At 45.7% G+C, this 27545-nt stretch overlaps 1 protein-coding gene across 2 annotated transcripts in view; it reads left to right on the forward strand.

Moving 5' to 3' along the window:
• The window catches only part of fras1 (Fraser extracellular matrix complex subunit 1), a 518669-nt gene that overhangs the window by 296225 nt on the left and 194899 nt on the right, over nt 1–27545 (forward strand). For both annotated transcript variants that reach the window (XM_033023871.1, XM_033023878.1), the window contains exons 18-23: nt 3667–3840; nt 8765–8905; nt 11570–11713; nt 13703–13855; nt 13975–14121; nt 24590–24736. In XM_033023871.1, the coding sequence (XP_032879762.1) occupies nt 3667–3840; nt 8765–8905; nt 11570–11713; nt 13703–13855; nt 13975–14121; nt 24590–24736 (906 nt within the window). The remainder of the gene's footprint in view (nt 1–3666; nt 3841–8764; nt 8906–11569; nt 11714–13702; nt 13856–13974; nt 14122–24589; nt 24737–27545) is intronic.

Raw genomic sequence — 27545 nt, forward strand, 5'->3', positions numbered from 1 at the left:
AGAATCCTCCCCAGCTGTTCTCTGTATAACTCAATAAAGATCACTTTGTTTCACACCACGTGTCTCGCTATATTGGTGACCCCGATGATCCAAAGTGGTTATTTTGGATTTGAAGAATGGACGCATCCAATGATCAACCCCAGCAACCCGAAATTGCTGTCAATCCAGCCCAGCAGAATGCTGTCTCTCTTAAGCTGCCCGTGTTCTGGACATCACAGCCCCAAGTGTGGTTTCAGCAGGCCGAGGCCCAGTTCCACATTCGACGCGTCATGACGGATGACACCCGGTACTATTATGTGGTCGACGCACTGGATCAGGAGACGGCCGGTCGTCCATTAGCTATGCGCGCTGCCGGACGAAGACAAATACGAGAGCCTCAAAGCGCTTCTCCTGCGTACCTTCGGGCTCAGGCGCCGGGATCGAGCAGCACGGCTCACGCACATGGGCGGGCTCAGCGATTGCAAGCCGTCGGTGCTCATGAGCGAAATGCTCACTCTGATGGACTGTCATCAGCCCTGTCTCCTGGGTTAGCAGGGCGGTGGTTCGATCGATCGGGTGTCAATGGTGCCTTGGAAGGCCCAGCGACCAGGCCATGTATCCACCGGGAGCTCAGCTGCGCCACCGGTCCCAGACGAAGTCGGCAAAGGGAAGTGGTGTTATTATCATCAGCGCTGGGGTTCAGCGGCCAATCAGTGCTGCCCGCTCAGCTCGTATCCGGGAAACACTGGGGATGGCCGCACGCAATCGCTGCACATGTCGGCCAGAAACACCGCTTCTACATTTCGGGACGACAGTTCCTCATTGACACGGGTGTGAAGGTTAGCGTTTTGCCCCCATCAGGGGTCGACACTCGTTCCGGAAAGCGGGGGCCCTTGTTAACCGCAGTAAATGGCAGCTCCATACGGACGTATGGGATTCGCATTTTATCTGGACCTTTACGGTTGCTGACATTGCTGGGCGCCGATTTCCAACGGGCTCATTCCCTGTTGGTGGATGTGAGGGGGCAACACGTAATTCGTCTGCCGTTTCATTTTCGTGCCTGGTTCTGTGGGGGGGGGGGGGGGTCCTGTGGCGCCATCTGCTGGTTAGGCCACTTACTGAGCGAACCCTCGGCACTAGGTCTGGCAGGGTCACGTGACTGCGTTTGGCGGGAAGATGTCATCACATGGTTTAGGGGTGTGCCCTGGTGTATATATATATATATATAACTGTGGAAGCACCCTCCCCCCCGGTGATTCCCCCCTCTCTCCCGTGGCTCTTTACCCGTCTTTTCTCCGAGCTCACTCCCCCCACGCCTACACACCCCTCTCCCTCCACAACTCCCCCCTGTACACACACACTCCTCCTCCCCTCACACACCACGCCCCGACACACTCCCCCATATCCCCCCCCCCCCTCCCCTCCCCTCCCCTCCCCTCCTTTCCTCCCCTCCCCTCCTCCCCTCCCACACATGAAGAGGAGGGGGAGGGAGTGCTGGGGGATGAGGGGAAACGAGCCGTGCCTGCGCAGTTGGGGGCTATGGGTGGGAATATTGCTTTGGGGGAACGGGTTGGGGGACCAGGACTCCTGTGTGACTGGGACCAATGGATCCCACTTAGTCTAGTAACTCAATAAAGATCACTTTGTTTCACTACACGTGTCTCGCTATAATATATTTCTTGATTTGGACACTGCATGGCTACAAATCTTCAGTCGAGAGCATACGGCTGGAAAAGGCTGGGTCACACCATACATGTGCTCTGAAGCCTGAAAAAATAGGAGAGTTATCAAAGAGGTGAATTACAAAACCCATTCACCCCAGAATTGGAGCATCTTTTGGAAAATAAAATGCAGTCAGGAAGCATATTAGATTACTTATTTTCCATTAATATTCTTCTAACTTAAACCTCAGTACTTGGGAAATATATTCAGCATGTTTGCAACAACCCAATTTTAATTATCTGCATACTTTAAAACCCTGTTGCGATACAATCTGTTGCCGAGTTACTGAGATACTTCAGGGTCAATGCAGTCAAAGGCTACCATTTATTAACCAGGTAAGAGATAGTGCTCTATAATTACTCAGATAGGAATCTGTGCTGCAGTGTGGAACAGAGCGGCATTAGGAAAAGTTAGAAGCAAAATACATCTTAATCGTGCTTTGAAAAATTATAGTCAAATGCTTCTACAACAAATTAAGTTCAAACCTCATTTTCGGCAATTTAAATTGTATAAGTCTAATATCTAGATTTAATTCCAGGTTACATTAATGAGGCACCAGATCTTGTACAAGTGATAACTTGGGAATTCATTGTAATATTGGCCTAAAGTATGTTGACAGAGTAAATGGCTCAGTTTCCTATTCCTATCATTCTCAGGGTCATTTTAGATCACTTAATGGCAGACGCTCTTCTTTCTCAAAGACAATTTGCCCATAAGCTTACTCAGCCATTTGTTCTGCCATTGAATCTGCGATCAGCTTTGATGCAACTCTCTGCAGCACAATGATTTTGAAACCTATTTCAATGTGAGTCTCTTGGGGTGGGTGCAATTGTGCAATTGCAATCACTATTAATCTCTCTTACTGACTTAAAATCTGGAAAGATATATTAATGGCACAGATTGGTTTAGTTACAGTATGTCATGAAAGAATATGGTGGAGTAACGCTAAAGGCTATCCAAATATTTTCATTCAGCTCAGTAGCTTTAGTATGAATCTGTGGTCTGTCGGAATGAATTTACATTTCTTGGCTGTATTTTGTTTCGCATTCTTCTGAAGTTTGTGCTTTCCTTTGTTCATCTGCGTTCTCGGCCTCTGTTTGAGAAACTGGATAGAGGCATTAATTTTTCCTTTTCAGGTTGTGAGACTTTCTGTCAAGGCCGGAATATATCTATCTCTAGTTGCCCATGATGGGACCTGGTGGTATTGGATTGAGTCAATTGAGAAAAATGCTGGACCCATTTAGAGTAGCCGTGCTAGTCACTGAACATCAGTATGAGAATAATAAACCCAAACTTAAACCTCTGGGGCTGAAATAATGCATAGGTCAGACAAGATGGAGATGAAAGGTTTTCTTCCCAGGTCATTAGCAAAGTGCTTGAATTTTTCTATATCAACATCTTAAAGATCATGCCAGGTTTTTTTATTTTCATGTGACATAGTGCAACTTGAACTACAGTTTGTGTAGGAAGGAACTGCAGATGCTGGTTTAAACCAGTCTGAAGAAGGATCTTCTTCAGTCTGAAGAAGGGTCTTGACCCGAAACCCGAAGCATTCCTTCTCTCCAGAGATGCTGCCTGTCCTGCCGAATTACTCCAGCATTTTGTGTCTATCTTTGAACTACAGTTCCGTCTACTAATGGTTCGGACCTCTTGGGGACAAATCCCATGCAAAACCACTGAACTGCCTGGTCTTTGGCTGCATTACCTCTGCATTAGATACTAGAGGACATCCTCGGGTTAGTGACCTGTGAGGATTTCATTCATCATCAGGAAGAATCAGTCGCCTTTCATCCCGCAGCTTCCTTCCTCAGTAACACAGGAAACAGTGCACTGCTCATGAATTGCAGCTCGAATGTTTAACAATCACAACCAATGCATGGGTTTGACCAACTCCATCTTGTGATTCTTTTCTAATATTGCAAAACTGCCTTAAAACATAAGTTGCTTGTTGTTATTTTCTCCAAGCCTGTCGCCCTCCTTGCCGAGCCTGTGTTGGACCCAAATATTCGCAGTGTATCAATTGCCTCAAAGCTGCGGAAGCCATTCAGATTCTTCAGGAGACTGATGGAGTATTGCATGGAGAGTGTGTCACCCACTGCAAGCCTCATTTCTACACGAGTAGCGCTAAATTGTGCACAGGTAAGTGCTTTGTGCCATGTAATATGATCTTAATTGCTTCTCAATTAGACTTAAGGAGCATATCCAGGTTTAAAATTTGTAGACTTGATTGTACTGCATTGAAATAGGTATGCTGTCTGGGGAATTTGTTTTGTAATTACAAAAGTTGTTACTGTTTAGTGATTCCATGAATATGGAGTATTCAGTGTGGGCATTTATGAACTTGATGCTGCAAGTTCCAAGTTATCGTCACAAAAGGGAGTTTTCAAAAGGCTTTTCTTGAACATGTAAATGCATAATAGGAATATTCCCCTGTGGTTCCTCACTAGGTATCTGTTTTAGCTCTTCTTTTCTGTCAAAATGGATCCTATTAAAGTCTAATAATTGTATGTTATAGCAATGCACTTCAGGTTGGACAGAAAGTTAGAACCAGTTAATTAAGACAATTTTAAAAATACAGTTGACTCCAATATGAATGCTTTGTTTAACAATGAATTAAATAATGATTTGTTCATGATATAGTTTCAATATGGAATACAGATGAGGAGGAATTTATTTAGCCAGAGGGTGGTGAATCAGTGGAATTCATTGCCATAGATGGCTATGGAGGCTAAACCATTGGGTATTTTAAACATGGAGATTGATAGGTTTAGTAATGGGCCTGTTCCACTTAGGCAACTATGTGGTCACCACATGGTCGCGACATTTGCGGTTGGTTGCCAGATAGTTGCCTTCATGATCGTGAGTAGTTCTCGCATTCTCGGAACTAGTCGCGGCTTCATTGTGGTCGCCGCAAATATTTCAACATGGAGAGTAGAGAGAATTCTCGTGCCGTAGGTGGGTCGTCAGGAGGTCAAAGATTCTAGTAGGTTCTCGTAGGTTGTAGCCAGTGCTGACCGATGAATTTCATTGGCTCATAGGGAAAAAATCGTAAACAATAGTTTTCAGAACCAAGGATAACCGACCGGTAATGTTATTGTCCGCCGACCTTCTCAGTCGTGTATCTCTGACTTCTTAAAAGTTGTTTTCACTCGCTCTTCCCACCCTGTCTCCCCCTTCTCCCCCCACTTTTAAAGGATTTAAGTGACTCTTCCTGTACACTGATTTCACCGTCTACAGCGCCAACCTTCCTGTTCATCGTGGTGTGTGCCTGTAACCCATTGGCTTTGCACTGTGTGAATTTCCCTCGGACAGCGCTCTCCCCGCTTGCCCTGTCCCCGCCTGCATAACTGGCTGGCGAAGGAAGCGATGTGAGTGTGTTCCACTCTGACGGTCGCCGTGCCAGTCACCGGGTTTTCAGCAACCGGCTACGACTTGACAGTCGCCGGCAGTCGCTTGAAAAATCGCCTAAGTGGGACAGGCTCATAAGGGTGTCAAAAGTTACGGAAGAAGGCAGGGGAATGGGGTTGAGTGGGAATAATACATCAGCCATGATTGAATGGCGGAGTAGACTTGATGGGCTGAATGGCCTAATTTTGCTCCAACGTCTTATGGTCTACTATTCTGGTCAAAATTGAATTTTGATTTGAAGATCTTGGAGTTTGTAGATGTTAGATCTGAAGGCTACACCATTACTTCCAATATCTCCTTAACTCCTTAATTGCTTGTCTGATTCTCTTTGTTGTTGGAAAATTTATTAATCAATGCTCTCCTATTCTAGAATTCTTTCCCTTAACCCTTCACTTTACTCTATCCCCATTTTCCACACGTTCTCCACACAATTTTGACTCTACTTTCCCCACCTGATATTCACCTTGTCACTCCGTTTCATGCTCAGTTCTAAGTGTGAATGTGAGGCTTTCTTAGCTAAATGAAAAGGTGCTATTAGTTAATTTAAGTTTATCCCTGAACATTGCCTCTTTATTTGTGAATAACTCTCTATTAACATCTATTGAGAACGATCCCAGCTGATTCGAGAAGACAGCTGCTGGTGCTGTGACCTTTGAAATAAAACACTATTGATTAATTATAATACCCTCTTGTCACAAAAAATCCTGAATTGGATTGGTTCCCAAACCCAAATAAAGTGTTAAAAATCGAAAGTCTTTGGGAGTCAGAAACCTGACACAAGGCTGGAGATAGGTATCTGGGGGGGGGGGGGGGTAGATAGAGCAAATGGAATATCTATGATAGGGTGAAGCACGAATTGCCCAGGTGATTCTAATAACTGCAGAATGATCCACCTAACAGATTCATGAGGCTAAGTTGGGAAAGAGATAATCAGCAAAGCAACATGGCAAAGCTGGGAAATGCAGGTCTGAGCTGTTGTGGAAATCTGAAACCAGGGGAGACGGCAGGAAACACCCAGCATAGTAGGCAGTGTCTGAGGGGAAAGAAAGATCTGAATTAATATTACACCAGAGTATTGCACCAGAAAATAAAACATATCATTTGGATTGTTGAACTTGGTATTGAGTGCTGAAGGTTGCACTATAGTTTCTGCTGAAATGTTACATAGCTGCTGCTGATGCCAACAGACCCCTTCAACAGGGCCCATGCAACCTGTGCGACTGAGGCTCGGTTGGGAGCAGATTCCTAAACTGTTACCCTGCGATGGTGTACAAGGTCTGAAAAATGATAGTACCCTGTGTAGTGTTATTGAAATCGGCCTAAAGCAGGTTCCCAACCCGAAACGTCATCTGTCCATTGCCTTCACAGATGCTGCCTGACTCTCTGACTTTCTCCAGCACTTTGTTTTGCTCAAGATTTCAACATCTGTCGTTTCCCATGTCTTAGTTTAGTTTAGTTTAGAGAAACAGTGCAGAAACAGGCCCTTTGGCCCACCGCATCCGTGCAGATCAGCGATCCTCGTACACTAACACTATCCTGCACAAAAGGAAGGGACAACTTTAGAAAGGAAGGGAAGAGAACGGGGGGGGGGGGGGGGGGGGGGGGGGGGGGGGGGGGGGGAGAAGGAGTGGAGACACTTTTAAGAAGCCAGACAACTTATAATAAAGTTTAGCGGGCATTTTACATTACCGGTCGGTTTTCCTTGGTCCAGAAAACTCCAATGAGCCAATCAAGAGGAGCATATCGCCAATACATGCTTATGTTAATGAGACTATACTGGGACAACAATCTCATAACTCTGTAAAACTGAATAAAATAAATGTTTGGAATCTATATTACCAGTTACATAAATATTTATTTCGCATCAGCATGAACACAACCCGAGTGCCCGGTCAGCGAAGGAGATTGCCTACGGCTGCCCTCGACTGCCTGTAACTACATAGCGACCCCTATGAGTTCAAACGAGCTATGCCGACCAATGTTAACTCGCGGAAAAATTTCCTCGACCAAACTGAGGCCACGAGTATGCGGGAACTTCCCTCGAGCATGAAGGAGAGTTCCAGTTTCCGTGGACCTCCTAGGACCACGTGTCGACCATGCTGCGAGTTTGAGTCGAGGGCTAACTCTTCTAAACTCGCAGATTTAGGTCGCTGTAGTGGGACAGCCCCTTAAGTTTCATTTGCTAAAATACCCATCACAAGCACAAATTACCGGCCACCATTCCTCTCCCGTACATTGGTATGAATATGTGCATATGTGTGTGTGACTGACTTGAGGGATTGATTACAACCAGCTGGTTATTTACAGCACATCTGATGTTGTAGACCAGAGCAAAATAGTGTCTGTGTGTTTGATTTCCCTCGGGATATTGATTTACCCATTTATAATTCCAACACCTTTATGCCGTTTACCACACCAGAAGAAGATCAGATTGCTATGAGATGAGTGAAGACAGATCCTTCCCAATGAAATGGCAATGGATTACGATGTAGTTGAACTTAATTATGTGGGATACTTTGCAATGTGATAATGAGATTTGTCATTTGATTCATTTGTATATTAGTTACATTTACTTTATTGCACCAATGTTAAGCTTCATCAAGCAGTGCGTTATAAATAGGATGACATTACTTGAATGATTTTGCTTCAATTCTGCTCTGGCAGTTGTTGAATCTTGTTAGTGTACACACCCATGTACTCCAATTGCATTGCAAAGTTTTCTTTCATATTTGAGTGTAGATAGTGACTGCCCTTTCAATGAGGAGGAGAAAAAAAATCATAACTCTCTCCAAGGCCTTCTTAAGCTGATAATGATAAGTACACTGTGTAGCAACGATTTGAAAACATTGACTGAAGGTTAACCTTTTCATGAAAATCGCAGTTGGCACTCGGGTTGTGTTCATGCTGATGCGAAATAAATATTTATGTAACTGGTAATATAGATTCCAAACATTTATTTTATTCAGTTTTACAGAGTTATGAGATTGTTGTCCCAGTATAGTCTCACTAACATAAGCACGTATTGGGGATATGCTCCTCTTGATTTCCTGTCTATTAATTTGATGAATTGCGATGCTGAGTTGCATGCCGGTCGGCAATGTAGTTCTGTGAAACTATTCTGTATCTGTCACTGTTGTTCTTGGTGTCTGATGATAGTGCTGTGCATTTCCACTGCTTTAAGATCCAATTTCACAAATGCCTGACACAAGTCGTGTTATTGAAATGTTTGGGTACTGAATTACTTCCGAATGAATATGTTAGAAAAGCTATGTATTTTTGCCCTTTGAAATGTACATAAATATTGTAAGATACTCAGATTGAAAATGCATATAAATAGATAAATACGTAAATAAATAAAAGTAACGCAATTGAAAAACAGCATTTAGCAATTAGAGATTCATTCAGATCAGAAAATGTAAAATGCAAGAGAAAATTGTCTATACGAGGAAAATATAAGGTTGATTTTCTAGTTAAAGCAGTTGTTAAATTGTTTGGAGCATGTGAATAAAGTAGAATTAAATATTGTTACATCTTAGATAACATATATTTAATAAAGGTAGCATGTGACTTGAAGGGTAAGCAAGAGACGAGTAGATTGTGAAGTACTGAATATTAATGAGTGTTTTGTGTGTGCCATCTCTTATCTTGCATACAGAGTGCCATTCCACTTGTATGAGCTGCACAGGGAGCAGTCCCCAGAACTGCACAGTCTGTTCTTCATCGAGAGTCCTACATGAAAGCAAATGTCTCCTTGCGTGCCCTGAAGGATTTTATAGTCAAGACAAAGCCTGTTATTGTACGTCAGTTTCCTTCACAATTCTACTGTTCAAGTATTTCTGCTTCCACCTGCCTCTTGAATGTCTTGTTTCATTATTCGGTTTTGCATATTAATAGATGCACATGATTTAAAAATGGCCAGCCAGGAATATGAATATTGTAGTTTACAAAAAACTGTCCTATTCAGTTAGTTTTCTTGAACAAGGTAATAAGCAATTAGCTAAAGGGATCAAATGTTGTATGTCCAAGTATGCTGATGATACTAATATAAATTGCATTTTGAGTGTGGAGGAGGAAGGGATTTAGACAAACTGAGTGAGTGACTGAGAACGTGGCAGTGGAAAATAAAGTGGAACAAAATGTGAGGTTATCTACTATAGTGTACAAAACAAACATTTTTATTTCAAGTGGTGAGACCGTGGATAGTCTGATGTTCAAACATTCACAAATCATTGAAAACCAACATGCAGGTGTAATAAGGAAGAAAAAATGTATGTTCTTCATTGTTACAAAAGCGTTTGAATACAGGGATGCTATATTCTTCCTGTAGTTGAATAGAGCCTTGGTGAGACCGTACCTGGAGTATTATACAGTTTCCTATGAAGTGTTGTAGATGCCATCGAGGAAGCACAGCAAATTTCACAAGGCTGGTTCCAGGAGTGGTGTGCTTAGCATTTAAGGAGACATTAAGTTTCAGGGCACAATGGACTGGATGCAGGGAAGTTTATACCCAGGCCAAGGTAACTAAAACTTGGGGGCACGGTCTCTGAATCAGACTGTTAAATTCAGAGTTGAGGAAAAATCTCTTCACTCGGGGAGCAGCGATGCTCAATCATTGAGTTAATTAAAAAAGATTGATCAGTAGATTTCTTCTTTTGAAGGAATCAAGCGATATTGGGGTGGTGAGGAACAGTGTGTTGAGCTATAAGATCAGGCACGATCTAGAAGAATAGTGGAATTTGATGGCTATGTGTTCCTGGTTGCATTCTAACAGAATAAGCATAGATTATTTTAGTGAAGGTTAAGGCTGACCAATGAAAGATAATTATCTGATGTGATCAGTTGCATGAGGAAATGAGTGGTGACCGTCTGTATTGTTTCAATATACTACCACAGAGAGTTAGTCGTATTTTATGCATTGACTTGGTCATTGACCAGTAGCAAGGTACAATGAGTAAGTATGATGGGATGCCTCTGTTGGAAGATCATGATAAAGGTTGTATCCTAAACAATCTGCCCCGTCTTGGCCTTTCACAGTAAACATGGATGACTTGGATGATGGAATGTCTATCTTTGTTTGAATTAGATGAAAAGTTAGCAAACATTGCAGGTTGTACTGATAAAATCAGGAATCCAAAAAGGGCTGCATTCATACCACAGTAAATTTGAGGTTTTTGAGATTATGCACTGAAATTTTCTTGCAACTTGGCATGAAATTCTAAGAATACTAAGCAACTTTGTATTTTTATTTCAAAACTGCAAATTTGAATTTGGCACAAATGTTCTCTTGAAGCTGATGAAATGCCATTAGAGTATCCAGAATGCAGTGAATATATTGCACTGCCCTTTTAACATTCTGAATAATGTGATCTTAATCTAAGATAGGTTCTGCCTAATAGTCTGCACAGAGCATATATTATGTTGTTTTATGTTTATGAAAATAGGATTACAGAATTTCATTTCAAGAGTTACACGAAGTTAGTGTGTAAAGACATTTAGTTTGTAAAGTCAGTTTTTATTATTTTTTTAGCTGTGTATATGTGGGGGGTGGTGGGGGGGGGGCTGTGGGGGAAACCGTTAATCTCTTCCCTGTGCGGGGACCCGACTATTCCCTGTCGGGTCTCGGATGTCGTTGGGCCTAACATCGTGGAGCCATCGGCGACCTCCGGCCGGGACTAACATGAGGGCTCCAGTTGCAGAGCCTGCGGAACTGACATCGCGGAGCTGGCCAACTTCGGAGCGGGAAGAGCTGTGGTGGCGTGCGGCTGCGACCCGACTTTTGGAGTTCGGAGGCACCGGCCGCAGACCCGGTGGACGGGAACATCGGGAGCTCGCAGGTCCCTGGTGGGAGACCGCTTTTCCGAGCTCCGCAACGGCGACTTCTCCCGCTGGAATCGCGGGTTTAAGGACATGGAGCCGGGGCCTAACATCGCCCGGCGTGGCGTAAACGGCCTCAGGACTTACCATCGCCCGCCGGGGGCTTTAACATCGGAGCCCCAGTTCGCCTCGACACTGCAGTTGGACTGCTGAACCGCGGGAGAAGGAACAAAGGGAAGAGATAATGACTTTGCCTTCCATCACAGTGAGGAGATGTTGGAGACTCACTGTGATGGATGTTTATGTAAACTGTGTTAAGTGTGGGTCTTGGATTGTTTTGTAATGTAAAAAACTGTAGAAATGATATTTCGTTCAAACCTAGGTTTGAATGACAATAAATAGCATTCTATTCTATTCTATTCTATTCTATTCTATTTGTAGTTTATTGATGCTCTGTTAATACTCCATGCTGTGTATTTACTCATTGGCTGGTTGTGTATCACAATTGAGCCTGTTTTTCATGGTATGAATGTAACATTCCTGCTGTTTTATGTGTTCACAATCAACAAATTGGATTTATCTACCTCCATTAATGTAATACGATTTTCCGAATTGCTAATTTCTAGCATTTTGTTCTCTGTTCTAGCTTGTCATCCTTCTTGCAAAGGATGTGACGGTCCCTCCGACTCTGACTGTATAACATGCCACCCCCATGCGACCTGGCTGAACGGATATTGCAGAACTGGCTGCAATGAGGGCCAGTACCTCAACCAGGTTGGATACTGTGTTGGTAAGTCAACAGTCTAGTTGTGTATCACAACTTGAAAAGCATCCCCTCATCTTGTTACACATCTGTCAGAGGTCCTCTGTACACCTTTCTTTGTGTAGATGTGCATTTGCAACTGAATCACTGAGTTTCAGGATTTTTAGGGGCTGCAATTTGTTTTTTGGATTTTTAGGCTCCGACACTTGGTCATTTTAAATTCAGGATGTACCCTTTCGGGCTTGTCAGTTAGGAATGGAGAGAAGGTTGTATGGACAGGTTGTTGTTGGATGCAGTTGCGGGTGTTCACGTGAAGAACTGTGTCATGGTTGAGGAGAGCATCTGGGTTTTTCTTCCAGTAGCATTGACTGTCTCGGTACTTGATAATCATAGAGTGATACAGTGTGGAAACAGGCCCTTCGGCCCAACTTACCCACACCGGCCAACATGTCTCAGCTACACTAGTCCCACCTGCCTGCGCTTGGTCCATATCCCTCTAAACCTGTCCTATCCATATTAGATTAGATTAGATTAAACTTTATTAATCCCCTTATTCAGGGGAAATTCTGATGTCCTTGCAGCACACTAATAAAAATACAACATAGCATTCAAAAAGAAGTTCAACACAAAAACATCCCCCCACAGTGATTCCCACTGTGGGGGAAGGCACAAAGTCCAGTCCCCATCCTCTTGTCCACCCAAAGTCGGGCCTATTGAGGCCTCCACAGTCGCCGCCACGGTGCCCGATGTTCTCGCCGGGTGATGGTACTCCGGCGTCGGGAGAACCCCCAGCGGCTTGGGGTGCCAGGAACGGCCGCCTTCCCACCGGAGACCGCGGCTTCCAAGCTAACAGACCGCGCCGGACGGAGCTCCGCACACTGGCGATCTCGGCGAGATGTAAGTTCAACGTCGCAGTTGGCCGCTCCGCATAACCGCGGCTCCACGATGTTTTCCTCGGCGGTACCAAGCATACTGGAGTCCCAGCGCGGCGACCCAGGAAAGGCATCGCCCGCTCCGCAATAGCGCTCCAGCGCTGCGCCGCCGCCAAAGCCGATGTTCTGCGCCGCCGCCAAAGCCGATGTTCTGGCCAGGTCCCCTCAGGGAAACGTCGCTCCAGGACCCGCTGGTAGGCCGCAAGGACAGGTCGAAGTCGCTGCTCGGAGGAAAGCAACCCCTCCGACCAGGTAGGGACTCGAAAAGCAGTTTCCCCCTTCCCCCCCACACATAAAAAGATTAGGCCCCCTGACTACACACTCGACGTACTAAAAATAATAAAAAAGAAGGGAAAAAAACCGGACAGCTGCAGGACAGGCAGCCATTCAGGACAGCGCCTCCTCCAGTTTTTACCTGTCGAACTGTTTCTTATAAGCAAACTATTGATGAGTTTGCCATCTTTCCTGGCTCTCAGTGAAGTGCGACCTTGAGTGTTTTGAGCCACAGATGTGGCTGTAGAAGAAATCACATATGTCTTGGCTAAAAGTGATCTACTGAAGATGATGTTTCCAACCCAAGAACATGAGGTTAACTTAACTGAGTGCTGGAGTAACTAAGTGAAAAGACTTCTGGCCAGAGGCAGTGAAAACCTTGTGGCCCCTGTACGCTGGTAGTTTGCAGGTTATCTGTGAGGTGAGGTTTGAGAGGAGGTTCCGTCGCAGGGTGTTTGGGAGCCATAACATGAATCTTCTTGGAACAAGACTAATGTTGAGGCTGAATTTTGGGACTGTGTGTGGGGACAGGCACAGAAGCTCTTGCCCACTGACTTTGTCAGCCCAACCGCACATCATGTCCTGCTTCTGTCCCCAGCTACGACCCACTTTCTAAAACCTTGCATCCTACCATGCACCTGTTCCACATTCACGAGCTGCACCCAGGCCCATATTCCCGACTTCCTACTCCTGCAGGACATCTGGTTATATTCCTGATTCACAGCACCAGTGGCATTCTTTATGAGGCAGAGGCAGAACTTGCTACACAGGGTGAGCAGGACCCAACCAATATTGTTTTTGTTTGTTCCAGAATGTCAAACAGATTGTCAGCAGTGCGTGGCCAACCTTCAACGCACAGGTAGCGTCTGTCTGAACTGTAAGATACCACATGGGTTGCTATTTGGAGACCACTGCGTGTCCCATTGCCCCAGGGGCTATTTCATGAGCAGCGGTGCTTGTAGAAGTAAGTGACAAGAAGGAAAAAAAAACTCTTGATCATAAACTTTCATAGATTGCATTTTATTCTTATGTCGATCAAATAAACGTGCTCAATGATACATGTCTTATCTTTGGCTATTCCAGGATGCCATTCATCATGTAAAGCTTGCAGAAGTGAAGGAGCCTATGGTTGCACTGAATGTGAAGCTGCCCTGGTTCTTGCCCACAATGGCATGTGCTCGAGTGGCTGTCCCCAAGGATATTACAGCAACAGTGACCAGATCTGCCAGTGTACGTACCTTTATTCTTTAGAGATATAGCGCGGAAACATGCCCACCGATCCCCCGCCGACCATCGATCACTCCGTACACTAGCACCGTCCTACACACTAGGGACAATTTGCAATTTTACGAAAGCCAATTAACCTACAAGCCTGGGGTAGACACAAAATGCTGGAGTAACTCAGCGGGACAGGCGGCATCTCTAGAGAGAAGGAATGGGTGACGTTTCGAGTCGAGACTCTTCTTCAGAGTCATGTCAGGGTAGTGGGCGGGAAAGAGATAGAATGTAGTCGGAGACAGTAAGACTGGTGGGAAAACTGGGAAGAGGGAGGGGATGGAGAGAAAGGGAAAGCAAGGGCTATTCGAAGTTAGAGAAGTCAATGTTCATACTGCTGGGGTGTAAGCTACCCAAGCAAAATATGAGGTGCTGTTCCTCCAATTTGCACTGGGCCTCACTGACAATGGAGGAGGCCCAAGACAGAAAGGTCAGGTTGGGAATGTGAGGGGGAGTTAAAGTGCTGAGCAACCGGGAGATCAGGTAGGTTAAGGTGGACTGAGCGGAAGTGTTCAGCGAAATGTTCGCCGAGCCTGCGCTTGGTCTCGCCGATGTACAGAAGTTGACACCTGGAACAGCGGATATAGTAGATGAGTTTGGAGGAGATGCAAGTGAACCCCTGCCTCACCTGGGAAGATTGTTGGGGTCCTTGGATGGAGTCGAAGGGGGAGGTAAAGGGACAGGTGTTGCATCTCCTGCGGTTGCAGGGGAAAATACCTGGGGAGAGGGTGGTTTGGGTGGGAAGGAGCGAGTTGACCAGGGAGTTGCGGAGGGAACGGTCTCTAGAAAGCAGAAAGGATTGGAGATGGAAAGATGTGGTCAGTAGTGGGATTACATTGGAAGTGACGAATGTGTTGGAGGATTATATGCTGGTGAACCTACAAACCTGTACATCTTTGGAGTGCAGGAGGAAACCAGAGCTGCCCTCATTCTTGCCCATAATAGCATGTGCACGAGTGATTGTCCTCAAGCTCATTAGAACGATAGTGACCGGATCTGCCGTATACATTTTTTTTCTCTAAGATGGCGCGGCCAGGTCCAGTGGCCGTCATGGTAGCTCCACGGAGATTGTGCGTTTTTTTAACTTGCATGTTCATTTTAAGTTTATTTCTTTCTACTAACACACTAGCACTAACAACGTACGATCAGAAAACACTGTTAAAACTAAACTTTAGAGTAACCCAAGGCCTTTTAGACACGTTATTCACCGATCTAGAGTGGCCGCAGAGATCATAAGAGCGCGCCGCGGAAACAACAATGCGAGCCCGGCTCCGGGAAAAAGTCGGAGAAAACATCGAGGTAAGCGGGGGTGGATTGGGAATAGGCTGAGAGCCCACATCTTCCGTCCAGCTCTGCCCAGCATTCTTCTGGTGAACGTCCAGTCCCTGGAGAACAAGCTGGAAGACCTCTGGGCCAGGATCAGATTCCAGCGGGACATAAGAGACTGCAACATCTTCTGTCTGACGGAGATATGGCCGACCCAGCTGGTGCCGGATCAGGTAATCTGCCCGACTGAGTCCTTCACTGTTTTCCGCGCGGACCGAACGGAAGAATCCGGGATATCCAAGGGTGGTGGAGTTTGCTTCATGACCAACAATAACTGGTGCAACCCTAGGAATATTAAGACGCTTTCCCGTTCCTGCTCGCCGGACCTGTAGCATCTGACCGTCTCATGCCGTCCATTCTACCTTCCCCGGGACTTCAGCTCAGTGATCACCACCGCCATCTACATTCCACCGCATGCGGACACCGATGTGACACTATCGGCCCTACACGATGTGTTATGTCGACACCAAAACAAGAACCCTGATGCGGCTATGGTGGTGGCTGGAGATTTTAATAAGGCAAATCTCAAAAAGGTCATGCCTAACTTCTGCCAACACATCACGTGTGTCACCAGGGGGGAAAGAACTTTGGACCACTGCTACACGCCATTCAGGAAAGGCTACAAGGCCGTTTCCCTCCCTCCTTTTGGGAAATCTGACCATGCTGTCATTTTCCTGCTGCCGGAGTATAAACAACGGATGGTACGGGAAGCGGCAGTGACGAGGGACGTAAAGCGCTGGTCTGACCATTCAGAGGCCATGCTACAAAATGCAATGAGTGATGTCGTCTGGGATATGTTCCAAGCAAGTTCCAGAGATGTCAGTGAGTTCGCGGAAGCGGTCACGGACTTCATTGCAACAATAGTCGATAACATCGTCCCCACGGTAAGGGTTAGCTCTTTCCTAATCAAAAACCCTGGGTGGACAGGTCCATTCGCATTGCCTTGAATGCTCGCACCGCTGCATACAACTCCGGCCTGGCATCTGGCAATATGAATGACTACAAGGCAGAGTCCTACCGACTGCAAAGGGCGGTGAAGGACGTAAAAAGGAGGTACAGGGACAGGATGGAGTAGCAGATGGAGCAGCGGGACACCAAACACCTTTGGCAGGGGCTACGGACTATAACTAACTACCAGAGCAGCTCCCCCCCTCAACCGGGAGTGCTGGCACCTCCCTAGCTGATGACCTGAACTCTTTTTATGCACGATTCGAGATGGTCAACATCATCCCTAGCTCGCTGGCTAACAACAACAGCACCATCGGGCTGGCTAGCGAGGCTGGAGGGAGGTCCACCGCTGGGGATGTGCACACATTCTCGGTGACCGAGCACGACGTGAGGAGGGCTCCGACGCGTGTGAACTTGAGGAAAGCTGTAGGCCCAGATGGTATATCTGGGCAAGTACTAAACTCATGTGCTGCTCAGCATACTCCAAGCTCACCACAATATTCAACCTCTCCCTGGCCAAGTCCGTGGTCCCTGCCTGCTTGAAAAGATCCACCATTGTACCAGTGCCAAAGAATACCTCACCAGCCTGCTTGAAAGCCTACCGGCTGGTGGCCTTCAGCTCGGTGGTCATGAAATACTTCAAGAGGCTGATCAAGAAACACATCTGTGCCTTCCTCCATCGCACCATGGACCCGCTGCAGTTTGCATACCGTCCACACAGATTCACGGACGATGCGTTCTCCCAGGTTCTGCTCTCTCTCATCTTGACAGCCAGAAGGAGGGCTACGTGAGGATGCTGTTCATTGATTTCAGTTCAGCTTTCAATACCATAGTCCCCACCAGACTTGCTGAGAAGCTGCTGGAACTGGGACTGAACACTCCCCTGTGTGCCTGGGTCCTGGACTTTCTCACTGCCAGGCCCCAGGTGGTCAAGATGGGGAGACATACCTCCAACCCCCTCACGCTAAACACAGGATCCCCCCAGGGTTGCATCCTCAGCCCCCTACTGGACTCCCTGTACACACATGACTGTGTGGCCAGGTTCAGCTCCAACTCCATCATCAAGTTTGCTGATAACACTGTGGTGGTGGGCCTGATCTCCGATAATGATGAGAAGGCCTACCGGGAGGAGGTGGCTGATCTGGCACTCTGGTGTCAGGACAACAGCCTCCTCTTGAATGTCACACAAACTAAGGAGCTGATTGTGGACTTTGGAAGGGTTCAACATCCGAGAACGTACACACCATTGGAGATAAATGTGGGACTACTGTGGATAGGGTGAGCTGCTTTAAATACCTGGGAGTCCACACCACAGAGGATCTGACATGGACAACACACACTGACGCACTGGTGAGTAAGGCAAGGCAGCGCCTTTACCACCTCAGGCAGCTGAGGAAATTCAGAGTCTCTCTGAGGATCCTTCAGTGCTTCTACTCTGGGGCTGCAGAAAGCATCTTGTCCGGCAACATCACAATCTGCTTTGGGAACAGCACTGCCCAGGACAGGAAGGCTCTGCAGAGAGTAGTGCGTTCGGGAACAGCACTCACCCCCCTGCAGGACATATACACCAAGAGGTGCAGATCCAGAGCCAGCAAAATAATGAGGGGCCCCCACCACCCCAGCAACGGACTGTTCCAGCTGCTACGGTCAGACAAGTGCCTCCGCTGTCACGCTGTGAAAACAGAGAGGATGAGACGGAGTTTCTTCCCACAGGCCATCAAGACTGTAAACTCCTATCTCACCCGGAACTAATTTACTGTTGTGTTGTGTCTTTAAAAAAAAAAAAATTCTAAAATGTAAATACTGGTTCTGTTCTATTCTGTTCTGTTGTTTTATTGTTTTTGCACAATCCGCAGGCATTGCCTCTTTCATTTCACTGCACATCTTGTATGTGTATGTGACAAATAAAGTTGACTTGACTGACTTGGGTATGCCGTAGAGGGATCTGACCATCGGCCGTTGTATCACTCCACCTGCTAGTTGTTTGTGGGATTTGTACTGTGGGGTCAGGTGGTGATGGAGGGTGCTGGAGTTTCTAAACTCCTGCACCAAGCAAAGTGCCTCAGTGACCAGTTGTGAAAATAAGAATGTTGATGTCTTCTGATTGTGAATGGTTGCAAAATTTGTGAGCAGATGCCCCTAAAAACTGTAATGGGGGACCATCAGTTCATGAATCCATGTCGGAAATGTAGGTGTGGGTGGGGATGACTATTTGTGTGACGTGAAGTTGCTTATGTTGGAGAACGGTACGAACAAAGCAGACATATTCCTTGCACAAAAAGCTGGAGTAACTCAGCGGGACAGGCAGCCTCTCTGGAGAGAAGGAACAGGTCGAGACCCTTCTGAAACGTCACCCATTCCTTTTCACCAGAGATGCTGCCTGTCTCGCTGAGTTACTCCAGCTTCAGTTTAAACCAGCATCTGAAATTCCTTCTTACACACATTCCTTGCACACAGGATTTAATTTTAGGCATCTCACCAAGGTAAAAAACAGATGCCTTATCACAGAAGCCTAACAAATCAAATCTGCCCCTTCTACAATGCAAAGGCCTAGTCAATTGAATGCCTTCGACTATGTTGTTGATCTGACATAGGACAGCAATATCCCTGGACCCAAGGGTTGGACACGCGGTACAACCTCTGAAGACTAATTCTGGTGCAGGAAAAAGTGGCTCTGCACATTTTCAGGTAGTCACTGACAGATACAAAATACTGCAGTGGGTCAAGCATCATCTCTGGAGAAAATGGGTAGGTGACGGTTCGGGTCAAGGCCCTAACAAACCTATCCATGTTCTCCTGAGATGCTGCCTGACCCGCTCAGTTACTCCAGCAGTTTGTGTCTATCTTTAGTATAAACCAGCATCTGCCGTTACTTGTTATTACATTTCAGATAGTCATTGATGAATGTCTGCTCTAATAAGAAACTATTTGTAGCTTTTCTGCCTCCTACCGGTGAAGCTGTCCATCTAATTTGTTGAATCTTTTTTTCTTCTTTGTTTCTCCTTTTCTGAAAGTGTCGCTCTCTGGTCGGAGAATACCAGCTGCTCATTCCGAGCATGATTTCCTGTCTAAGGCCTGACACTAAAGGTTCCAGCTGCAGATTTTATTGCCTTAAAACCTGATACCAGCTTGCATGCCTCCAAATATATTTACTGAAGGGCATAACGGGCAACCCATACGATGCATTCAGCCGATCAGTGTGCAAGCTCAGTTTGAACAGATGTGACTGGCTTGCAGTCACCAGCAGGAATAGTGGGAGCCTTTTCCCCAGCCTTGCATTAACCAAGATGTTCAGAGGCTATTTGTAACAATATTCAAATATTAGGAGAAACCCGTGCATTCCCTGAATATGTTGACATACACCAGGTGAAAATCTGCCTTAAGGGCCTGTCCCACTTGCGTGTCCTTGGCACGCAAATTACGCGACCTCACGGGCATCATATGGCCGCGCGGGGCCGTTCCCACTTAGAAGCGCGGAGGGGTATGTAGTTGTGCGCTACATCACGCAAGGCTCCAAAATGTTTGTAGTGAACAAAATCTTCGCGCGCCAACGGCCTGTCGCGGAACTGACGGCAAAAGTGGGACAGGCCCAAGACCCTGGTGCGACGCATCGTCTCACCTTCAACAGCAGCAGAAGCAGGCTACCGATCGCCGAGCTCGGCCTGGGGCTCACAACCGTTGCAGTCCGATTCCACCCCACTTCTACTCCCAGAGCAGGGGCCAAGAATATTGAAGATAGACACAAAATGCTGGAGTAACTCAGCGGGACAGGCAGCATCTCTGGAGAGAAGCAATGGGTGACGTTTCGGGTCAAGACCCTTCTTTCAGACTGAAGAAGAGTCTCGACACGAAACATCACCCATTCCTTCTCTCCAGAGATGCTGTGGTCCCGCTGAGTTACTCCGGCATTTTGCGTCAATCCTCAAATGACGTCACGCGCTCCAGACGGCTGTGCGGTCGAATGAAGTCGCGCGGGACCGTCGAGGCTCAACACGGCCACGAGATCGCGTAATTAGCGTGCCAAGGACACGTAAGTGGGACAGGGGCTTTAGTCTGTGAAAGACAGCGCTAATTAGCATCTCATTAGCAGACGGCAACCAGGATTCCTTGCCAGTTAGTCAAATAAATATGGAAACAATTTACTGATCTGTTAAGGACAGAAAGTGCAGGAGTATCTCAGCAGGTCAGGCAGCATCTCTGAAGAACATGGATAGGGTCAAGATCCTTCTTCAGCCCCCTCTGTGATTTCACTGATCAGATAGTTTGATAAACATCTTGAGATCTCTTGGAGATGCAAGGAATTGCAATCTCAAGCTGGAGTGGATGGTACCCCGAAACATCATCTGGTCATTCCCTCCACGGGTGCTGACTAACACGCTGAAGTTTGTGTTTAAGTTATTTTAGTTTTTATGGATACAGCATGGAAACAGTCCATTCAGGCTGCCAAATCCATGCCAACTATTGATTTCCTGTTCACATTAGTTCTATGTTATCCCACTTTCTTATCCACTCCTGACAGACTAGAGGAAATTTACAGAGGGCAATTAACCTACAATCCCATACATCATTGGCATGTAGCAGGAAACTGGGTATGCACAGGAAACTCACGTGGTCACAGGGATTATGGGGAGAAGGCAGGAGGGAAACATAGATCAGCCATGATTGAATGGCGTAGAATTGATGGGCCGACTGGCCTAATTCTTCTCCTATCACATGACATGACAAGGAGAACGTGCAAACTCCATACAGATGGTACCTTAGGGTCATGATCAAAGCTGGGTCTCTGGTGCTGTGAGGCAGCAGCTTTACCAGCTGCGCCACTGTGCCAGCGACAACCTCTGCTGTGTTTTGCTTGAGATCTCATTAAGTTGATTGAAATTATTTGCTGTGCAATTGTTGGCTTAAGGGCCTGTCCTACCAGCATGCGATTGCATGCGTCTAGCGCGACCAAACGGAAGCAGAGTTCGCGCTAAGTTCGCGGTAAGTACGTGCAAAGTTTGCGCGTGACGTAATTTACGTCAAACTCACCAATGAGCTTGGCAGGAGGCAGGCCGACTGAATTTGGACGTCGCACGGCGTCGGGCGGTGACCTCATCGCGCAACGGCACGCCGGGCGGTGACGTCATAGCGCAACGCCACGCGCTAGGCGTACACCGTCAAGATGCTGCGTACGGCGTCATGACGTTGCGTACAACGTCAAGATGCTGCGTACGGCCGTCGAGACGCTGCGTACGGCCTCAATGTGGCTGCGGGCCGACAGGCCGTTGTCGCGCGGGATTTTCGGACAGTGCAACATTTTTGGAGCCCCGCGCGATGTTGCGACCAGCCCCGCACAACTCCATACGCCTCCCGCGATCGAAGTGGGACCGGCCCCGTGAGGCCGTACGCCTCAAGCGACCACGTTTGGTCATGCTAGACGCATGCTATCGCATGCTGGTGGGATAGGCCCTTTAGTCATTGTACTCAAAATAACTCAATCACAAATTGAAAAAAAAATTCCCTTGATAACCGTTTGAGAATGTTACCGCGTTGTCTCATTAACACATACTCTTAATAAGGAAACGGGATGTGTTTGATACTGGAAATGTGTCCTTTTTTAAAAAGCTCTTTTGACGGGAGAGGCATCAGTTTATGTAATTGTTTGAATTTCAGACAGATGTTACATATTTTATTTAGATTGCCACCAAACAACTCTAAAATAACACTGACATTGTAGAGTTCTTAAGCATTTAGTTTTATTTCTTAGGTAGATGATTTTCAAGCATCTGCAGTTCCTTCTTAAACATATGGTTTTATTTCAGTTTAAACATTAGCAAGCCGATTTGATCTCAGTTAGGCTTATGCTTTGATTATATTTGTGTTAGTTTTGGAAAATGGTTTGAACCTTAGTGATCATTTTGCTGCAGTACTAACTTGCTTAATCTTAACCATTTGATAAGTTCAATACTGATTCTCCAGTTGTTTAGTTTAGTTTAGTGATACAGCACGGAAGCAGGCCCCTCGGCCCACCATGCCCGCGCCGACCAGTGATCCCCGCACATTTACACTATCCTATATGCACTAGGGACAATTTACAATTTACCACGCCAATTAACCTACAAACCTGTACGTCTTTGGAGTGTGGGAAGAAACTGGAGCTGCCGGAGAAAACCCACGTGGTCACAGGGAGAATGTAAAAACTTCGTACAGACAGCATCCATAGTCAGGATCGAACCCGAATCTCTGATGCTGTAAAGGGCCTGGCCCACTTACGCGACTTTTCAGCAACTGTCTTCGACCTTCAAGCTCAAGGGCACTCGCCTGAACAACCGCGAGCTGGATCGACCGTTAGCGATGAAACCGCGAGCTGGATCGACCGTCAGCGCGCGCTTGCGCACACACACACACACACACACACACACACACACACACACACACACACACACACACACACACACACACACACACACACACACTGCAAAGGCGGGGGTCAGGGAAGGGGGGGGGGGGGTGTGCTAGGGGGAGAAGGGGAAAGCAGGAGTGGAGACACTTATAAGAAGCCAGACAACTTTTAATAAAGTTTAGCGGGCATTTAACATTACCGGTCGGTTTTTCTTGGTTCTGAAAACTCGTGCTTATGTTTTTTTTTCCCAATGAGCCAATTAAAATGCCCCGTCAACAAAGGAGATTTCCTACAGCTACCTCGACTACCTATAACTACATGGCGACCCCACTACCACTGCACAACGAGTTCAAAAGAACCACGCCGACCAATTTTTACTCGCGGAAAATTTTCAAGCATATTGAAACATTTTCCTCGACCGCGAATATGTGGGAACTTCTCTCGAGCATGAAGGAGAGTTACAGTGACCTCCTAGGACCAAGTGTCCACCATCATGACACCCAGATCTACCTCGGCACCAAATCCCTCCACAACCCCCCCCTCTCCCATATCAACTCCTGTTTGTCAGCTATAAAAACCTGGATACAACATAACTTCCTCAAACTCAACAGCGATAAGACAGAATTCCTCCTCATAGGCTCCAAAGCCACACTCAGCAAAATCAATAACCCCACTCTCACCAGCGACGGCACCACTGTCTCCCCATCTCCCCAGGCCCGCAACCTTGATCTTTGATTCCACCCTCTCCCTTGAACCTCACATCCGCCATGTCATTAAAACCTCCTTCTTTCATCTCCGCAACATCGCCAAACTCAGACCCTCTCTCACACCTCCCGCTGCTGAAAGACTCATCCATGCCTTCATCTCCTCCCGACTGGACTATTGCAACTCACTTCTCCTTGGCATCAGCTCCACCTACATCAACCGACTACAACTGGTCCAGAACGCAGCCGCCCGACTCATCACCCACACCAAATCCTGGCATCACATCACTCCAGTCCTCAAACAACTTCACTGGCTTCCCATCTCCCACCGGATCACCTACAAAATCCTGATCCTCACCTACAAAGCCCTCAACCATCTGGCCCCCCCATATCTCACTGACCTCCTCTCCCCCTACCAACCCTCACGGTCCATCAGATCCACATCAGCCGGTCTCCTCTCCATCCACAAGTCCAACCTCCACAGTTTTGGGGACAGAGCCTTCTCCAGGGCAGCTCCCAGGCTCTGGAACTCCCTCCCCCAACTGATCCGCAATTCCGTGTCCCTCACCATCTTCCAGTCCCGCCTCAAGACCGATCTCTTCACCTCTGCCTATCCTTAGCCCCACGTCCCCCTCCCTTTTCATCTGTGCATTAATTGCCTCATATTGTGTTTTGAATTGTATTCTGTCTTTACTTTGTGTATTAGTCATGTCTCTACTATTTATTTAATTCCCCTTACATGTTTTTCCTCTAAATTTCGCTAAATTTTTGTAAGGTGTCCTTGAGACTCTTGAAAAGCGCCCATAAATAAAATTTATTATTATTATTATTATTATGCTGCGAGTTTGTGGCGAGCGCAAACTTCTAAACTCGCAAATTAGGTCGCCTTAGTGGGACATTTGTTTTGACATTTGCAGGCGGCTGCGTGGCAAATGTAAGTTCATAATCAAACAACAGATAGATGGCTAATTGTAACCTATTATGGAAAATGGAAAATGTGACATTACAACTTGTTTTTGCAGGGTGAAATAAATATAATAGATTTATTTCTCTTGACTCTTAGTCTGCAGTGGCCAATGTTTGACCTGTGAGTCAAATTCAGCTTGTTTGTCCTGCAAAGACCCATCTAAAGTGTTACTCTTTGGAGAATGTCAATATGAGATCTGTGCCCAGCAGTATTACATTGACTACACTACAGGAATTTGCCGAGGTAAGCTTGACAGATATAATCACTTTGTTCCCAGCTCGGAATTTCTTTATTACAATTGTTTATTCCTTTTTTTTAAATCTGAAAGGAGTTAAAAATCAAAAAATGTTTGTGGTATGATGCTGACTTGTGAAGGAGGTACTCAATTCCATTGTTGAGTCCTCTGGTGTACTATGGTGAACAAGAGGAATTAAAAAAAAGATTCTTAATATGGAATTGTCTGTAGCTATGTGTTGTAACTCACTTCAGTGAAGGAAGAATTGTATATACTTGTAAGCAATTTGAGAAATGTACTTGAATACCAATACACAATGGTGAATATTTAAGTGTGAGTGTTGCTATGAAGAGAGATTGATGCCAGTCAGTGTTCTAGACTCTGCTGTCTTTTCAGAATGATTAAGGCATTGTGGAGTAGAATTCCTGGCTTGCTGGGAGTCCCCTTGTGATTTAGAGTACATCCAGCTTATTTCATGCAGTGTAGAAAAGAAAAGCAGGTTGTAGCATGGGGATTGTGAAATCCTTCCATAGAAATCAAGGAGTATTGCAAATATATTAGATTGGTAGCTGCTAGGTCTAATGGCCTTGGAGACATGTGCTACATTTGGTTTAAGAGTAATGCTGCTTGAAATGGCCTTAAATTACGTTTTGTTTTGACAAGAATTGGGGAAGCTTAAAATAAAAACAAATTACAAAGTTGACTTTTCCTGACACAGGGCTCAGTGTTAACTTTCTCAAAAATATTTGAAATCCATATGTTTCATTAACTTGGTTGATTAGATGGCCTAATGTTATAGGAAAATACATGATTATTTTGGGTTTTTAATGTATTTAGTGGTGTTTAATCTTAATGAAAGCACTCATATCTGAATTTATTGTTGAGTGCCAAAAACATAATTGTGTCTGAGATTTGTACAGTGACGTCAGTAATTTTCTTTTGGGGCTAAGTGTGCACTTCGTCTTATTCATGTTTGGTGTCGTGGCTCTGAATATTGTTATCTTCATTAATTATTCAATATTTTATTGTCCATTTTTGCCTGAACTGTCTTTGTTATTGTTCATACTTTTATTTGTTTACTCGTTAATAAATCCAGTGCATCAAGCTGAAATGTGCACATGCTATATTTACTCCACCGTGTGCAGACGGGGAATATATCAACATTCAGTTGGCAGAGTATAAAATACATTGTAAGAACTGCAGTGGAAGGAAGCTGTTTCCAAAGTGAATTGAATTATTACAGTTTGAGGTTCAATCTTATGTCACTTGATGTGATCACTATAGATTTCATGTTGATTCATCTATGTTACATTTAAATCAGATTGGATAATCTTTGACAACCAAATTAAATCTTGGCCTCGGTGCACAAATCATGGTCACTTATCTGACTACTTTAGCCAATTGTTCAATAATAGCTTATTTTATTAAATCATAAGATATTGAATCATTGTATATTAGACTGGAGTGAAGATTTGCCCCTTGGGCGTTTAGATTTTGTACCTTCATGTAGGTATTGGGAAGATAACGCCTGACATGCTTGCTTTCATTGAGAAGGATATTGAATACAAAAGTTGGGACGTCATTATGCAGCTGTACAAGTCGTTGGTGAGACAGTGTGTAGTTCTGGTGGCCCAGCTCTAGGTAGGATGTCATTGAGTCGGAGATGTTGCAAAATAGATTCCCCAGAATGTTACCTGGGCTTTCAGGCTTGAGTTGTAGGGAAAGGTTGGTTAGGCTGGGGCCTTTTACTTTGTAGCATAAGAGGTTAGTACCAGATAGCATGGGTTAGTAGTTGATTAATATGGGTGTCAGGGGTTATGGGGAGAAGGCAGGAGAACGGTTTTAAGAGGGAAAGATAAATCAGTTATGATTGAATGGAGGAGTAGACTTGATGGGCTGAATGGCCTATTTCTGCTCCTATAACAAATGAATTTATGAAACTGAGTGATGGCCTTTTTAAGGTGTACAAGATCATGCGGGACATGGATAAAATGAACACTCTCGGTCTCTTTCCCTGGGTAGAGGGTTCAAAAGCTAGAGAGCATCTGCTTAGGGTGAAGGGCGATATTTAAGTTGTCTCACATTGGGATTTATATGGTTCAGAGGGATAACCAGATCTGGAATGAGCTGCCAGATGTAGCAAGAAGCGGTTACATTTACGAGTTTTAAAACACATTTAGACTGATTTTTTGTTCGGAGGAGCCAAATGCAGGTAAATGAGACCAGCCCAATATGCTTGCTTGGTTGACATGGAAAATGTGGGTTGAATGACCTGTTTCCATGCTGTACAACTCTCTATGATTTTATTTGAAGGAGGGGTGGATTCTTTTGAAAAAGCATTATCCTATTAGCTGTTGCAGCCCTCTTCTCCTGCCCCTCATCCTGGTTTGGTAAGGTTGGTTTGATGTAGTGTGACTAAAGAGAGGAAGGGTCTAACACAACACAAGATGACTGTTTGTCATCTACATCAATGATTTGGATGAGAACATACAGGGCAAGGTTTGCAAATTTGCTGATGATACAAAAGTTAGTGGTTTTGCAGATAATGAAGATGGTTGTGAACGATTGCAGCAGGATCTGGATCGATTGGCCAGGTGGGCGGAGGAATGGTTGATGGAATTTAGTATAGAGAAGTGTGAGGTGTTGCATTCTGGGACGTTGAACAAGGACCGACACAGTAAATGGTAGGCCTCTGGATAGTGTTGTAGATCACAGGGATCGAGGAGTGCAGGTGCATGGTTCCTTGAAGGTCGAGTCGCAGGTATATAAGGTGGTCAAAAAGGCTTTTGGCACTTTGGTCTTCATCAGTCAGAGTAT

This window comes from Amblyraja radiata, chromosome 1, assembly GCF_010909765.2.
Source record: "Amblyraja radiata isolate CabotCenter1 chromosome 1, sAmbRad1.1.pri, whole genome shotgun sequence".
NCBI lineage: Eukaryota > Metazoa > Chordata > Chondrichthyes > Rajiformes > Rajidae > Amblyraja > Amblyraja radiata.